This window comes from Rhinopithecus roxellana, chromosome 13 (assembly GCF_007565055.1).
Source record: "Rhinopithecus roxellana isolate Shanxi Qingling chromosome 13, ASM756505v1, whole genome shotgun sequence".
NCBI lineage: Eukaryota > Metazoa > Chordata > Mammalia > Primates > Cercopithecidae > Rhinopithecus > Rhinopithecus roxellana.
In genome coordinates, this window is record NC_044561.1 from 69,465,023 (window position 1) to 69,479,742 (window position 14,720).

At 55.2% G+C, this 14,720-nt stretch overlaps 1 protein-coding gene across 1 annotated transcript in view; it reads right to left on the bottom strand.

The window, feature by feature from the left end:
* MYT1 (myelin transcription factor 1) overlaps positions 1–14,720 on the bottom strand; it is a 48,343-nt gene that overhangs the window by 19,131 nt on the left and 14,492 nt on the right. Inside the window, 7 exon segments of the mRNA XM_030914343.1 lie at positions 507–776; positions 1,418–1,542; positions 3,139–3,353; positions 7,943–8,056; positions 9,360–9,450; positions 10,470–10,604; positions 13,288–14,130. Coding sequence (XP_030770203.1) covers positions 507–776; positions 1,418–1,542; positions 3,139–3,353; positions 7,943–8,056; positions 9,360–9,450; positions 10,470–10,604; positions 13,288–14,130 — 1,793 coding nt within the window.

Here is a 14,720-nt window from a genome sequence, read left to right on the forward strand (position 1 = left end):
TTCACATGTTTTAGGGAATAACTAAAAAGGGAAGGATCCTCTGCTTCCCAGATCACAGTTCCAACACCCACGCCAGGTTGGTCCTGGTCTCAGGGACCTGGCACGGCCCACCATGGGCGATCCTAAGCCCATGGTGGTGGGAGGCTCAAAACCCAAGAAACCTGAGCTTTTCCCCAGTCAACTCATGGGATCTGAAAGACGCCTTTCTCCTCCCCATGCCTCCAGAGTGCCCACGTTGGTACTGGCCGCCACGCTCCACAGGGGTGAGAAGACCACCTCCTTCTTGACAGACAAGAAGCATGGCCCTGCTGCTGAAAATCCCACCTAGAGGGTGGGCCCCTGAGTCCCAGCCGCTCAGAAGATGAAGGACCCTTCACGAAAAGGGATGTCTCCCCCGAGGCTCTACTAGAACCGGTGAGGAGGAGCTTCCTTGAAAAGCCAGCATTACAACAACCTCAGGCAGGGCAAGCAGCCTCCCGACTGCTTGCCCAGGCGCCTGCACCCACCTCCTCAGGTTCCTCCTCTCTCAGGCGGCTGGGCTTGGTGTAGTCCAGAGGCCGGTCCCACTCATCCTGGCGGGAGGCCTGGCTGGACTGGGGAGAGGTCATGGAGCTGCTGGGGGCGCTGGTGCTGCTCTGGCGCTGGGAGGTGTCGGGAGACTTCACGCCGGGGCTGCTGCTGCAGCTGCTGCTGCTGGGGAAAGCCTGTTCTCGCCTGCGGTGTTTGTGCATGCTCAAGTCCAGGGTTCCATTTTCATCTACCTCAATATCCACAGACTGTAATTGCAAAGGTGAAATCTGTTAGCGATTCCAGCACCTTCCCGTGTGTGCCTTCTGGTACATTTTAATCAAATGTACAGAGTCGGAAACCCTGGTTCCCATAGAAGGAAGCAGAACAACACAGATAGACAGGCAGCGAGAGGGGAAAAATCCAACTGCCATTTCCTGATTTCCCATGAAGGAGGCCCTGCAATTCCTCTTGCCTTCCAACAGCACAAAACCCAGTCCCTCAGGACATGTCATAAACACGGGTAGGACCAGGTCCTCTGAGCAAGGAGAGTGTGTCAGTAACCACAAGACTCTGCGGAAAAAACATGTGAACAGGGCACGTGCACCGCCCTGGACTCAGAAGGAGACACCTGGGAATGTGTGTGCACCACCCGCAGGCTCAGAGGGAGACACATGGGAACTTGTGCTCACAGCCCTTGGTCCCCCTTCACTCAGCACACCAGGTTCTCTTGGTGGACCCATCCAAGCTCTGCGGTCCTTGGGGCCAGGGCCAGGAGGGAGAAAAAGTAAAGAATGAGAATTGCCAGCTAGACACGAGCCATTCCTAGGGACATTTTGTGCGGACAGCAGGTGGGCCTGACTGCAAATTCCACCAACTCACCTCTCCCAAGAAAGGCGGATGCACTGACCTTGCTGGGGAGGTCCTGTGGCTTCGTGCTGAGGTTCTCAGGCATCTCCCAGCAGCGTGTGGAGAGGTTCAGGATGGCAGTGGCAGCCATGTGTGCAGCCTCGGCATCGTGTGAGTAGTCAAAGCCTGCAGAAGAGGATGAAGTGCTCCTCACATAACTACTGGAGGGGCTGTGCCTGGGGGAAGAGGCCTTTGGGAAAGGTTTGGCTGCAAAAAGGGAACAACACCAGGCTGATACACAACTTGAAAAGAGGCAGCAATGCAGACAAGTCAGTGGGGAGGGGGGACTTTGGGAGCGATTCAAGGGCCCAGGGCACAGCTATGTCGAAGTGGGCCGGGGGCTTGGCCACCCATCCCAGTCCCATGTCCTCACACACCTCATTCCCACCCACCCTCCTCTAGGGGACTGAGGAGACAATCTCGTTTCTGGCTCAGTGAAAATTTGGGCAAAAAGAATAAAAGCCTCCAAGACATTCCAGCAGCCCTGACATTTCAAACAAAAATAACTTGTCTGTCAGAAACTGAAGCATTCTGTAAATAGGATGAGTGTGCCGTATCGCCCAAATAGGAAAACTTTGTGACACCATCTCAAAGGGGTGTACCCATATTTAGGCTGACTTGGTGTCCCCAGTAACCATCACTGCCTCAAAAAAGTAACATGACTGCTCAAATGAACATGGCGAATGAAGGCACGCAATGTTATCTTTTCTAGTAATTGTACTGTAGCCGCAAAATCACTCTCATGCACAATGTTCTCAGCAATCACGATGTCACCAGTATATCCAGAAAGGTCTAGATATATTGGAAAGCTTATCGTGTGGTCCCCTCTCCACTGGTACCATTGCATTCCCTCATCCAAGTAGGTGTGTGTGCCCGGAGGCAGGAAGTCCTCCGCCCTGACGAGCAGGCTCTGCCAGAGTTAGGAGGAGAGTCACACCCCACTGGAGCTGCCGCAATCAGACTCGTCACTGTCATGTTTTGGGCTGACAACATCTGCCACAAAACGCCCTCCCAATCTCGTGTGTGCACCAAATGCTTTTCCATTCCGCGTGCATTTCAGAGCTAATGAGCTTATTCCACAAACTAGGACGTAAGTGACAAGACAAGACAGAAAGGATTGTTCTTAAAGATTTGTAGGAATGATTTTTGTCAGTACAATTACCCAGAAAATTTGTCACTAATGTCACAAATAACACATTGTATCCGGTAAGACGGTCCCCACCAGGAGACCAATGGCTTCCCGCCAGGGCACTGGGCCCAGCCCCGCAGTCATCTGGCCCCACCCAGCCCACAGTCTGACCCTCCCCAGAGGCAGTGCTGGGAAATGGACGCCCGGCTGCGTTGGGATTAAACAGGTAGCACGAGGACAGCGGGGAGAGTGGGGTCTCCCGGGGTGAACCATGTTAGTGGAGCTGCTCTGAAGTCTTCGGAGACACACACTCATAACAGATCTGGGTTTTGTTTCACAAATAATTAGGAGACACATAAATGTTAATGGTGAGCATGAAGGTGGCAGCAGGAGTGAGACGCAGGCCCCAAGAAAGCCGCCACAGTGCCCACTGGGACAGCTGAGTCCTCCAGCCTGCATCGTGGTCCCCTCACGAGGGTGGAGATTCCCTCCCTAGTAGCTCCTCGAGACGGTCCCTCCTCCACTGCCCCTTGAATCCTGCCCCTCCCAGGAGCAACACGGAAGAGAAACAACAGCAATTCTCCCCAACTTACATTGAAAGGCTTTAGGTGAGGTTTCGCTGGTCTGAATCTTTGGGGCAAGCATGCGTTTGCCAAAAACCTGAGCATCGAAACTTGCGTAGTCAAAGGTGACCTTGGAGAACTTCTCCAGCTCCTTGGCCAAGTTGGCCCTGGGCGTGGTAGGGGCCACGTTGGGCCGGTAGCTCCCATATGGAGGGACCTCGAGCTGCTTCACGAAGCACATAGGCCTGGGGTGCAGTACAGGGATGCACAGCCAGTGAGATGGGACCCGGGGATCCCATGCCGCCCTCCCCAACCCCAATCCACAGCCCAGGCAGGGGCCTCACAGCGTCTGGTGAGGAAGGAGACTCAGGGAGATACTCCCCCTGCATATTCCACCATTAAAGCTGGGCAGAGTTCCACCTCCCAGGGCCAAGGGCTCCCAGAGCAGGCCCATGAAGAATTGCCTGCAGGAAGGAAGCAATCGAGCCTCAAATAATCAACGGCCTGTCCTGCATCAGCTAGAGGAGGCCCAAGATTTTCCCCAGAACTTAGGAGAGCAGGTTTCAAACAGCTCAGCTACAACTGGAGTGAGTACCGGGCAGAGGGCAAACAGTAGTGTAGCCCAGGACAACAGCAAGACACTCCAAGGCGGAATCAGCTAGGACTCCCCAGCAAGGAGGAAGCTGAGGAATCTACAGGAGACGCTAGTTGTATCAAGTGCATTTCTGAGGAGTGGTCTCAGGGCCAGGCCTGACCCTTCTTCATTCAGCCAGGGACTCAGCCCTCAGCTGCCCTCATCTTAAAGCTGTGTGGAGGTGAACCCTCAAGAACTGCTGGAAGGGGTTAACGACAGACGCGGAAAAGCTACTGCGAGCACTCAGTTCACTCCCACTGATGCTCTTGGAAGACTTCAGGATTTTACATGCACAAAAGATGGCATGAAGAAACTGGCATAGAAGGCACAGGAGGCAGGAAGACTGGTGGTAGATGCTGGTGACTACACAGGCACAGAGGGGTTTCTGAACCTGGCAGCTCAGAGAAGAGGAGGTCCCAGCAAGCAGCTATGGCTTTCTCTGTTCCTGTCTGGACCAAGCAGTGACTTCAGTCTGGAAAATGTGCAATCGGTGGAATTAAGAAGGAACTGACAGGCCGGGTGCGGTGGCTCAAGCCTGTAATCCCAGCACTTTGGGAGGCCGAGACGGGCGGATCACGAGGTCAGGAGATCGAGACCATCCTGGCTAACACGGTGAAACCCCGTCTCTACTAAAAAATACAAAAAACTAGCCGGGTGATGAGGCGGGCGCCTGTAGTCCCAGCTACTCGGGAGGCTGAGGCAGGAGAATGGTGTGAACCCGGGAGGCGGAGCTTGCAGTGAGCCGAGATCCGGCCACTGCACTCCAGCCTGGGCGACACAGCGAGACTCCGTCTCAAAAAAAAAAAAAAAAAAAAAAAAGGAGCTGGCTGACAATGACAGCCTCCAAGGTGCTGGGTGCTGCTACAAGAACTTAAGTGTGGACTAAGAACCGAGCCCAGCACAGAGGACTGCCAGGCCAGTCCTGCAACTGTGACTAGCTCTGATGGGCCTGGAAGAACTGAACACTACCAGGACTTGGGTGCATTCTCCTTCTCCAAGAAGGGTGGGAGCCCCAGGATGGACCCTGGCCCCAGTGGCAGATAGAAAAGTGACAAGAGTAAGGCCAGGAGGGAAAAAACTAACTTTAAACTTAACATTGGGTCAGGTGTGGTGGCTTATATCTATACTCCAAGCACTTTGGGAGGCCAAGGCAGGTCTCTTGAAGCCAACAGTAAGAAACCAGCTTAGGCAACATAGTGAGACCCTCTCTATAAAAAAAATTACACGAAAAAATAGCCAGGCATTGTGGCACACCTGTATTCCTAGCTACTCAGGAGGCTGAGGTGGGAGGATCACTTGAGACCAGGAGTTTGAGGTTACAGTGAGTTATGATTAAAACCACTGCACTCCAGCCTGAGCAACAGAGTGAGACTCTGTCACTAGAAATGATGATAATAATAAAGTTGACATTGATACCACTGTTGATGGCTTCCTTGACCAAGGCTTCAGTCAGAATCTATACACTTATTGTCCGCAATGCCAACAAAGCTTGGCAAAGCCTGTCCTCACACCCCAAAGTTCGACAACCAGAAATGTGGGCTAGACAGAATCAACAGAGCCTGATGGGAGGCCTCCTGCACCCTAGCCACAGGCTCCAGCGTTCAGTGAGTGTTCACCAGGGGCTGAGGGCGGCAGAGTCACTTGAGCCTCATGAGCGACTTAGTTTGTTATCCTACTTTTATAAGCGAACAAACTGAGGTCATAGTCCCAGGGAGCGCAGTCTCCGAAGTTGGAACCTGTTTGACACCCCTGCCTGGCCTCACACGGGGGCCAAATCTGTGGTTTGACATTTTATCGGTGATTTAGATCAAAGAGGGAAAGGATTGAATTAGCAACTGACAGGAAGCTGGAGGGAACAGCAAATAAGAATGAGGAAAAAGCAGCTTCAAACCATTGTGAGAGCCAGCTGGTGGAAAGCAGCCTGCTGGGACCTGCAGGGCTGAAGGTGCCTGTGTGTGGGCTGGCAAGCATGCCCACAGAGCAGGAAGGCGAGTCTCTGTCCTCGGCCCAGAGATCCCACGTGTGGGAATCGCACCTTCAGAGGAACCCTCTGGAGCAGGGCAGGGAAGGGCCTGGGTATGACACAGCCAAGGTGAGCAGCCCAGGTCATCTGGCTGGGACTTTGCCAATTACGTGCCAGGAAGGGCTGGGGTCAGGTGGGCCCTGAAAGGAGGTGGACAGTGGAAGGGGCTATGCAGTCATTCACACTCACCCCAGCCGGGGTCTCCTACACTCTCGTTTGGTGAGACAGATATGGAACAGGGGTCTGAGAGCTGGGGAGGAGGAGTGTGTGACTTCTAGTTCCTCAGGGAATGGGGGAGCAGTGTGTCTGCAGGTGAAGACAGGAGCAGTGGAAGTGTTCTCTTCAACAGTGGGTACCACGGTCCAAGGACTCAGCCCCACAGAGGAGAGACTTTGAAGCCAGGCAGGATGGGCAGGGTGGCCTTGGGCAACTCTCTGAGCCTCTGGCCTTATCTGTGGCACTTACTTCTTAGAGCCACGTGGAAGGAGGGGACACTAATGGGATGCATTCTGAAAGATCCTTATTGATGAAAGCCAAATCTACACATGCACACACACAGGGAGTCACACGCACATGTAAACATACTGGCACATATGCAAACACAAACAGGCGTGTGAACAGGCACACACATGCTCCACACGCTCACACACACCTACTGCAATCTCAGAACCTCAGGGGCCACAAAGCACTCAGGGGAGCAAAGCCTGCACCCACCCCTCCTCCTTGACTTGGGGTCTATCCCTGAGGTCGGGGAGGGACAGGCAGGATGGCCAAGGATTAGTGGCTCATGGTGCTTCCTGGACGTCCGTGGTCCTCGGCTGGTGCAGTCTACTCTCTCCAGACAGGACTAGCATCTCCACAAATGAATTCCCAAGGAGCCTCAAGTGGTCACATCAGACGACTCTAAGGAGGCAGAGCACCATGTCCAGGGCAGAGGCAGCTGTGCGGGAGTTTGTGCTTTGGCTGAGGCACTGGCGAACGTGGCAGACATGAGACTCTGTCCTGGGTGGCCCCAAAACTGCCCCGCAGTCCTGCTCCTGGGTGGCCCAGGACATGTGCACACTCCTGTACGTGCAGTCACACACATGCACTCACACACATGCACTCACACACGTGCACTCACACCCGTGCACACACATACACTTGCATGCACTCACACCCATGCACTCACACATGTACACTCACAAGCAGTCACACACGTGCACTCACACACATTTACTCACAAGCACTCGCACACATGCACTCACACATGTACACTCACAAGCACTCACACACGTGCACTCACACACATACACTTGCATGCACTCACACATGTACACTCACAGTCACACGCGTGCACTCACATGTGCACTCACATGCACTCACACGTGCACTCACACGCGTACGCTCACACGCACTCACACGTGCACTCACACACATACGCTCACAAGCACACACACATACGTGCACTCACACACGTGCACTCACACACATACACTCACACACTCACATGCACTCACACATGTACACTCACAAGCAGTCACACACGTGCACTCACATGCACTCACAAGCACACATGCACTCACACACATGCACTCACACATGTGCACTCATACGTGCACTCGCACACGTAAACTCACAAGCACACACGCACTCACACATACACACACGTGCACTCACACACGTACACTCACAAGCACTCACACGTGCACTCACACACGTGCACTCACACACGTGCATTCGCACACGTACACTCACAAGCACACACACGTACACACACGTGCACTCACAAGCATTCACACATGCACTCACACACATGCACTCACACACGTACACTCACACGTACACACACGTGCACTCACAAGCACTCACACATGCACTCACATACATGCACTCACACACGTACACTCACAAGCACTCACGCACACACACGTACACACACGTGCACTCACACGTGCACTCACAAGCACTCACATGTGCACTCACAAGCACTCACAAGCACCCACATGCACTCACACATGTGCACTCACAAGCATCACAAGCACGCACACGTGCACTCATACACGTGCACTCACATACACTCACAAGCACTCACACATGCACTCACACACGTGCGCACAAAGCCTGCGGGAGACTAAGAAGCCCCCTGCAGGCGTTTGGGAGGCAGCCTCTTCAGCTCTGCGGCTCATCTCACTCACCTGAGGATCCGATCGGAACTGGAGCTACTCTTGGAAGGATCTCCTGTCTGCGGCTGCTGCTTCTCATGGGATTTGGCTAATTTTTCGGCGGCAGCAATGGGACACCCAGACAAACTAGAGGAAGGAAGAGGAGGGATATCTGAGCCTTCCCCTCCACGCCTGTCCTGTCCTGGGTGACTGCGTGTGTGGGTGTCTCACGGCAAGGTCATTCAGATGTGAGAACTCCAGGTGTGCAAGAAGCCAGAACCGGGAATAACCCTGTCCTTCTGCAGGGCAGGGGTTTTCTCTCTGACTCTGTTCTTGAGCCCTCAAAGTACAAGCTGCCTAGTCAGTTTCTGTTTTGGAACATTCTATGCCAATGACACACAAAGATGAAATACATCCTAAAGGCCTTGAAAGCTCTGGGCAAAGCTGCCTCCTCTGCATGGGTCTGGGTGACCGGCTTTCCCCTCACCCGCGTCCTCTCCCTTCCCAGCTTCCAGGGCTGGATTCTGCAGCCATCTCTGGCTCTTGTTCCGTTAGCTGCCCTGGGGCAGCCCAGGGCCCCACTTGGACGACAACCTGGGCACTGACCCTGGATGACTCAGGCCCAGGAAAGCCTAAGACATGGAGGCAGCCGCTTCCTCTGCCAGAATTAAGTCAACTGTGAGCGCCAGCGCCAGTCCCTCAGCCAGCTCGGGGAGGTGATGTAATGGGGAATTGGCCTCTCTTCAAATGAAGTGACCTCAAAAGCTCTGGCAGTCCCTTCAGCTGAGCGTATGCTGGGGCAAAGGCATATCCCATCAAGGCCATGGCCACCCATGACACTTTGGGTAAGGCTGGGGGACTAGACCCTCTTGCCATAGAAGGCGAGTCAACAACTATACCTTGAGGGCGGTCGGGAAGCTTCACTTCCACCTGGGCCTCAGAACCCCCACAAAGCAGCCCAGAGTACAGTCCTGGCCTGCCGAGGTTACTGTTCGCGTCTGCCCTTTCCACTCAGGAGCAAGAGCCAGTGTGCAGAGGTTTCTGAATGTGGGCAGGACACAAGTATTCACCTGGCTCTCCACACAGTCATTGTACCTCTCTTCACAGAGGGTGCATTGCTCGCTCCTCCACAGGCCGCCCCCTGCTCTCTTGAGACCCCCAGCTCAGAGGGGTCAAGGCAGCAACCCCATGGAGTGACTGCACCTCCAGTTGCTGCTCTGCCCACACAAGGGGCCCTCACAGCCCAGGTGCGCCCTGACCTTATACCCACTCCTGAGGGCAGCAGGCAGGGAGAAGGGCAGCCCACAGGGAGCTACCTGGCAGGCCAGAGCCCTGTCCCAGGTCACGGGCCCAAGGCCCAGACAGGGACACACAGGTCTAACCCAGGTGCCCTACCACACATGGGGCCGCCCACCCTGGCCCCCACCCTGGCCCAGTTCAGTCCAAGTACCTTCTGTGCGTGTTGCGGTTGCTGTTCACATGGCCCTGGCCTGTGCAGCCGGGAGTGGGGCACTTCAGCACATTCTCATGCATGGCTAAGACTGTAAGAGAACCGGGGATGGAGGGAGCCAAGGCTGTCAGAGAATCTGGGGAACACGAGCTGAGTGGGAAGCACAGGCTGAGGAGGAGGCAGGAGCCCTGTCCAAAGGCTGCTGCTTGGTGGGCAGTTGGGGGACACAGCAATTTAGGGCAGCAACGCAGGTCAGCTCCAGCCCCCAAGAGCCTGCAGACGTAACCCCCCACCCTCAGTGTGATCCACCACCACTGTGGTCCCTCCCTCCTGCGGCAGAAACCAGACTCAGCTTTAAAACCTCTCGGCCGGGCGCGGTGGCTCAAGCCTGTAATCCCAGCACTTTGGGAGGCCGAGGCGGGCGGATCACAAGGTCAGGAGATCGAGACCATCCTGGCTAACATGGTGAAACCCCGTCTCTACTAAAAAATACAAAAAACTAGCCGGGCGAGGTGGCAGGCGCCTGTAGTCCCAGCTACTCGGGAGGCTGAGGCAGGAGAATGGCGTGAACCTGGGAGGCGGAGCTTGCAGTGAGCTGAGATCTGGCCACCGCACTCCAGCTTGGGTGACAGAGCGAGACTCCGTCTCAAAAAAATAAAAAAATAAAAAAATAAATAAAACCTCTCATTCTGTGGTTTGCTCCTTTAAATTTAATTTTCACAATTACTGCTTCTAGCCTAAAAATTAGAAGAAGTATTTGCTTCCCAAGCCTTCGGAGCACAGAGGTTGCTGCAAGAAGACCTCTCTCTTCCCAGCATGCTGGCACTTGCCTGTCCCCTCCCATCGATCTGTGACTGTGGGCTCTGACCCCGACTGGCGTCTCTAGGTAGACAAATGGGCAGGTTGCAGGGCCCCAGCCTCAAAGGGCTCAAGTTTGGGCTGAGGCAGTTTGTGGGGGGAGGCGGGGAGATGTAAGGATGAGCATCTGAACAAACCAAAGGGGCAGGTTATGGCCCTGGGCAGGCCACGCCTCCCCATAGACACCACCCAAACACCACAGAGGCAGCCTGAGCCTCAGAGTTGGGGCTAACGCTACACAGAGCTACTCACTCTCCGGGGGGATCCTGTCCTTGTGGGGACAGCCAGAAAGGCTGCGGTGGTGCGGGTACAACCCGGTCACGTGGCCAGTGCCGTCACAGCCTGGTGTTGGACACTTGATCTCACGCTTCTCAGCTCTTGAAGGATCTAAAACACACAAGTCGCATCAGTTAGAGCCAGGAAGCTGGGTGGTGAGCAGAGAGGGGGCAGGGGTAGCTCAGGACCCCTCTCTCTGGCTGTCCAGAGAGAAGAGAGGCAAGACTGCCCGTGAGCCTGAACAGGGACTGGGGCTGGACAGTCAGGTGACCCTGAAGAATCCAGCCCACACTGGCTACCTGTGTGCAAAAGCCCTGATACTGCCCTGACCATCCCAAAGAGCAGTTTGTGCAGTGTTTTAAGGAGAACAACCCAGATGGCAGCTGGAGTCCTCTTTCCTCTCTCCTCTGACAGTGTGGAGGCCTCATGGGTCAGCCTTCTGCCTAGAGAGGTCAAGGCATTTGGCAATATTGGAGATGTCCTTGGAATCTGACAGCACGAGGAGGACAAAGGAGCTAAGAAACTTATCCAAGGCTGCATGACTCATATACGTCTGGGCAGAAATTTAAACCCAAATCTGTTATAGACCTCATCTAGACTCTGCAGGACCAGTCTGGTCACTCTAGAGTGCAGGGACCAGCAGGAACACAGAGGACCCTCACAGCAGAGCTGACGTCTCAGTGAAACACCTTTGGACGAGCTGTCCCCTTTGGGAGGGTGCAGAGGTCACAGAGCCAAACTCAGAACTCCCACACCAGAGGGGAAGGGCCCCAATGGTGGGCTCCAAAGGGAAGGAGCTTTTGCTCTGCTGCCCCCAGTTCAAAGGAGGAGGAAGTCAGACTTCCACCCATATGGACAGGCAGCAGAGTCCTGAGGGGCTTCCAAACCCATGCCCAACACCTGCCTCCTGGGCTTGCCACCCCGTCCCACAGCCTCCATTCAGAATTCTCGCTGCATCTGGGTCCCAACATGAGTCCCTTAGAACCAGTCCCAGTCTCGTCTCTATCCTACTACACGTTCACATTGCACAGACACTCACAGCCCAGCCCAGCGCTGTCTGGTGTTCTCAGCTTGGCCACCTGTGTCACCCGGGGCTGTGTCCCTTTGGGTCCATGCACTGAAAATCTATTCCTGAAGGCAGGACACCTTGCCTCTGGGTCCCCCTGTGTCTGTCCCACAGGTCTGAGACCCTTGAAAACCTGGGCCTGGGGCTGTCACTTGGTGTCTCTGTTCCTCATACGTGTCCCACCCAATTCTGCGCTGATCTGTGTGGCCCAAGCACACCACACCCAGACTAGTAACCACACCAGGCCCGTAACACCTGTCCCTAAGTCTCACCTTTAGCCTGTGTCTCTTTGTGCCCATGGCCCCACAAGGCCGGAGCATGATGGTGCTGACTTAAATCTGGGTCTCCAAAGAGCTGTCCCGCCATCTGGGTTGCCCTAAAGGGTGTCCCCTCAAAGCCTGGGGTCCATCTCACCCTGAAACCATGTCCCCACCTGTGTCCCTTAGTATCTTTCCCCTGGGCTTGTCTCATATGCCTGGGTGTTCCCAGAAAATATGTCCCTCGTGTCTCCACTGACCTGCCTGTCATGCCCCTTGAATTATGTCTTGCTCAGGTCTGTCTCTCCCATGAGCCAAGTGCGTCTTCCCAGGGTTGGCCTTGAGTCTGTGTCTCCTGCATTTTTGGTTCCTGGCTCCAGCACCTGAGTCACCTCCCATCCCAGTTCTCTCTCCTTATCTGCCCCTCCCTGGTCTCAGCTAACCCTTCCTGGGGGCACTCATTGGAAGAGCGCCAAGAACTCCCACTGCCCCCGTCCACCTGGAGAAGAGATGCAGGACTAGACATGGGGAAAAAATAGGCTGAGGTCCGGGCAGGTCCCTAGTCTCAGGAGAAGAGAGGCCAAGTGCCCAGGTGCAGAAGGTTCTCTGCACCAGGCCAGGTGAGCCAAAGCTGACCTGCCCAAGGCCTGGCCTCCCTGGCATGGCTCACTGAGGGAGCAGCCCCTGGCCAGCCCTGCTCCCCAGGCCCCTGTCCCAAGGAGGAATCTGAGATGGGCAGTCAGCAGAGCAGAGCCAGCCTGCTGTCCAGACCCTGACACCCCAGTAACAGTGAAGGCCGCAACCGTTCCCTCAGGATTCGTCCTCAGACCTCAGCACTCCAGGCTCCCAGCTGCTCCCCAACCATGTCAGCCCAGTCCCAAGCCCCTCCAAGCAGCCCTCCTTGTCTGCCCTCACCTCAACATCAGCCACTCAGTGAGGTCAGGGGATGCCTCCCCTATACCCTGCACACTTTAGAGCCAAATCCAGGCAGATGCAGAGCCAGCGGCAGGCTGCTTCCTCTGAGGAGAAGGGCACCCCTCACCTCTGCCTGCTGGGCTCCAGCCCATGAGAGGATCAGGATGACCCAGCATGGCTGTAGGAAACAGCGGGTACTGTCATAGCACAATCCCTGCCACAAGTGTGAGTTGGGGTGGAAGGGACCGGACAGTCCCCACCCTCTCCGGACCCCAGATGCTGCTGTGACCAGTCACTCTGGGTGGGTCACTGTCCCTCCCACCTCCTCTCTCCCACCTGGTTCTTTCCCACACATCTCCGCTCTGATTGCTCTGTAAAGCAGTGTGGGAGCCCATCTGCTCGGTATCCGACCACAGTCTGTGTCATGTATCTGGTCTTTTGTCTGCTTTTCTGCCACCTCCCAGCCTCCTGTCCTAGAAGGGCTCTCAGCCTGCATTTGTACACTGGGGCAGGGGCGAAAGGATGAGTCTGCAGGGCCAGGCCACCCCGACCCTACCTTTACTGTAGTAGCTCTTCCGAACAGCGTCCAGGGCCTTTGCTGCCTTCCCTGGCTCTCCCAGGCCCAGCGGGCTCCGCTCAGCAGGCGGGCAGCCCGGCTCACAGACCGTGCGCACCTGTTCAGCCTTCAGGGCAATGGCCTGCTCCAGGAGGCCCAGGTTTCCCCGGGTCATCATGTCATGCATCTCTGACTCGTCAGTGACTGTTGACTTCTGGGAGTGGGTGTCCTCGTCCTTGTCATCATCCGAGCGGACCTCCACAATAACAGAGTACTCAGGCTTGGGACTGGGTGGTTCTGGGCCCTGGAGCTCAGGGGCCTTCTGGGCAGAGGCGTGAGAGGTGTCCTCCTGAAAGATCACATCAGGAGCTGCCTCTTCCTCCTCCTCCTCCTCTTCCTCCTCCTCGTCCTCTTCCTCCTCCTCTTCCTCGTCCTCTTCCTCTTCTTCATCCTCTTCCTCCTCCTCTTCCTCCTCCTCCTCCTCCTCCTCGTCCTCCTCTTCGTGACTCAGGATGCCTTTCTGCTTGCTGGACTCCTCACTGGCTGCATCCTCCAGGGACTGGGGACACAGGTCCTGGCAGCGTTCGGTGGTGACTTCTACAACCTCCTCGGCATCCTCTGGCTGGATGAAGAGGCCTTTTTCACCCTCCTCGCTGGCAGCTCCCTCTGTGGCCTCCTGAAGCAGGTGCACAATGCCAGGGCCTGGCTTGGCCGCCAGGGTCTCTTCAGCAATCTGACCCAAGTTCAGGAGAGAAGTGGCGATGATTCCCTGGTAGCTGCTATAGCTGCCCTTGGAGGAGCCAGTGGGGTTGGATCCAAAATGGGACTTGATGGGGCTCCTTCCTGCACAAAATCGAAATCAACGTGGGGGCCAGAGAGCATGTGGGAAGACTCCAGGTCTCCAGTCCCCAACACACCCACCACCCCTCCACCTGACCTACCACTCACTCTTTACACGGGAGCCAAGGGGAAACACGAAACTCCGGAACTGGGGATTTGGTATGGACTTTCTGTCAACCGCTTCTGCCTGAATCCAGATATCACGGTGAACATATTTCAGAAGGCAGGTCATGGGCCACTGATGTATTTTCTAAACTAAGAATTACTTAGATACTTTTCCTTAATGTTCCTCTCCCATCACGTTTACTTTCCAAATCAGATCAACCTGCACTGTATACAATGGAGCTTAAGCAGCAAGTCAGATTTTAAAAAACAGTAATTGTTTCATAATTGAAAAGCAGTAAATAAGAATGGGCGCGGTGGCTCAGGCCTGTAATCCCAGTACTTGGGGAGGCCGAGGCAGGCAGATCACCTGAGGTCAGGAGTTCAAGACCAGCCTGGCCAAAATGGCGAAACCCTGTCTCTACTAAAAATACAAAAATGAGCTGGGCGTGGTGGTGCACGCCTGTTGTCCTTGAACCCGGGAGGAAGAG